At 39.2% G+C, this 1,475-nt stretch overlaps 1 protein-coding gene across 2 annotated transcripts in view; it reads left to right on the top strand.

Annotated features, from left to right (window-relative positions):
* lamb4 (laminin, beta 4) overlaps window positions 1–1,475 on the top strand; it is a 40,760-nt gene that overhangs the window by 34,306 nt on the left and 4,979 nt on the right. For both annotated transcript variants that reach the window (XM_017426358.3, XM_017426357.3), the window contains exons 30-31: window positions 274–418; window positions 929–1,136. In XM_017426358.3, the coding sequence (XP_017281847.1) occupies window positions 274–418; window positions 929–1,136 (353 nt within the window). The remainder of the gene's footprint in view (window positions 1–273; window positions 419–928; window positions 1,137–1,475) is intronic.

Genomic DNA, 1,475 nt, shown 5'->3' with positions numbered 1-1,475 from the left:
AAACTGAATGTATGCAAAGTGACAACACTAATACATTCGTCGTAGCCTACGTTATGAAATATTTACATGAATCATTGATACAATTATGATAGAAACGATAGAAGAAAATATATCACGATAGACACTTTTCTATTGTCCCCACGATATGGATCGTTATATCTCCCAGCACTATTGGTGAGGTATCATCAGAGTCCAGTTTTTTGTCCGCCTGCCTCAGATCCATGTATTTTTAGAAGATGGAGCCCTGTGGTCTAACTGATCATCCTGTTTCAGATCAATGACATCCAACAGCTGGCTCAGGATACCAAGGATCAGGCCAGAGATCTGCAGCACCGGCTCAGCAGCAACACTGGATCTTTGGAGGCAGAGAAAAACAAAACCAGGGCCCTGTTCCAGCAATTCAAACATTACCTGATGGGTCAGTGTTTACACCCCCATCATCATATGATACTAAATCAGTTACTGTGACTTTTTACTGGACACATGGCAGCAAACTTTTTAATGTAGTTTTAAAAAGAGGCAGCTCATATTGACATTAAAGGTACTCATTACAAAGTCTGAAATAAAGCACAAGAAAGGATCAACTGAATTAGATCAAATGGTGCCGTTTGAAAGAGTTTACTCCAGTAGTTTTGCAGAAATATGGATAGGCAATTTAGAATTACAGGTCCACACTCAGCGTAAACAAAGAACTCAACTGAATCTGCTGAAAACCAAGTGAAAGCTGGAGTCACGTGAATGAGCTACATTAGACTGTCTGTTGTTGGTGTAGACAAACAAATATGACAGAATTTGACACGTGTAGAATCAAAGAGAAGACAGATGTTGTCTTATTTTCACGTGGCAGCTGTTCACAAAATGATTCAGACGATGCCTCTGTCTGCAGGAAACATCTCTGTCATATTTCTTCATGCTTCCTTCCTGACAGATGAAATGGTTCGTCCAGACGACATTGAGAAAATGGCCAAAGCTGTTCTGAGCATCCAAATATCACGGCCACCTGCTGAAATTCGATCAATGATCAGTGACATCAATGATCTGCTTAACAATACCCCCAAAATCCAGGATGACGTGAAGATGCTGGAGGAGGGTGCCAGGACTGCACAAGAGCTGCTGCAGAAAGCTAAAGAACTTAAGTTAGTGTCTAAAAACAAACTAACCGCTGGACAACTCATGATCATGGACAGACTTTAACAAAACTTCAAGAAATAATCATTGGATGTACAAATACAGCTGTTTAGGTTTTGAGGTCAATCCAGTTCAAAAGGGTTGCCATAGCTAAGTAACCTTAGAACACACAAAATGGTTTGAACTTAGTTTCACAGTAGTGCTGGGCGATATGGAACAAATCCTACATCACGATATGGATAATTTTATATCACGATAACGATATATATCACGATATACCCCAATTACGTACGTTGTCAGTTATTCTCTGAAAAATATGAAAAAATAATCTAATTTCTTACTTTTTT

Source organism: Kryptolebias marmoratus, linkage group LG1 (assembly GCF_001649575.2).
Source record: "Kryptolebias marmoratus isolate JLee-2015 linkage group LG1, ASM164957v2, whole genome shotgun sequence".
Lineage (NCBI taxonomy): Eukaryota > Metazoa > Chordata > Actinopteri > Cyprinodontiformes > Rivulidae > Kryptolebias > Kryptolebias marmoratus.
Note: the sequence above shows the minus strand (reverse complement) of the source record. Positions and strands in the feature narration are given on the sequence as shown.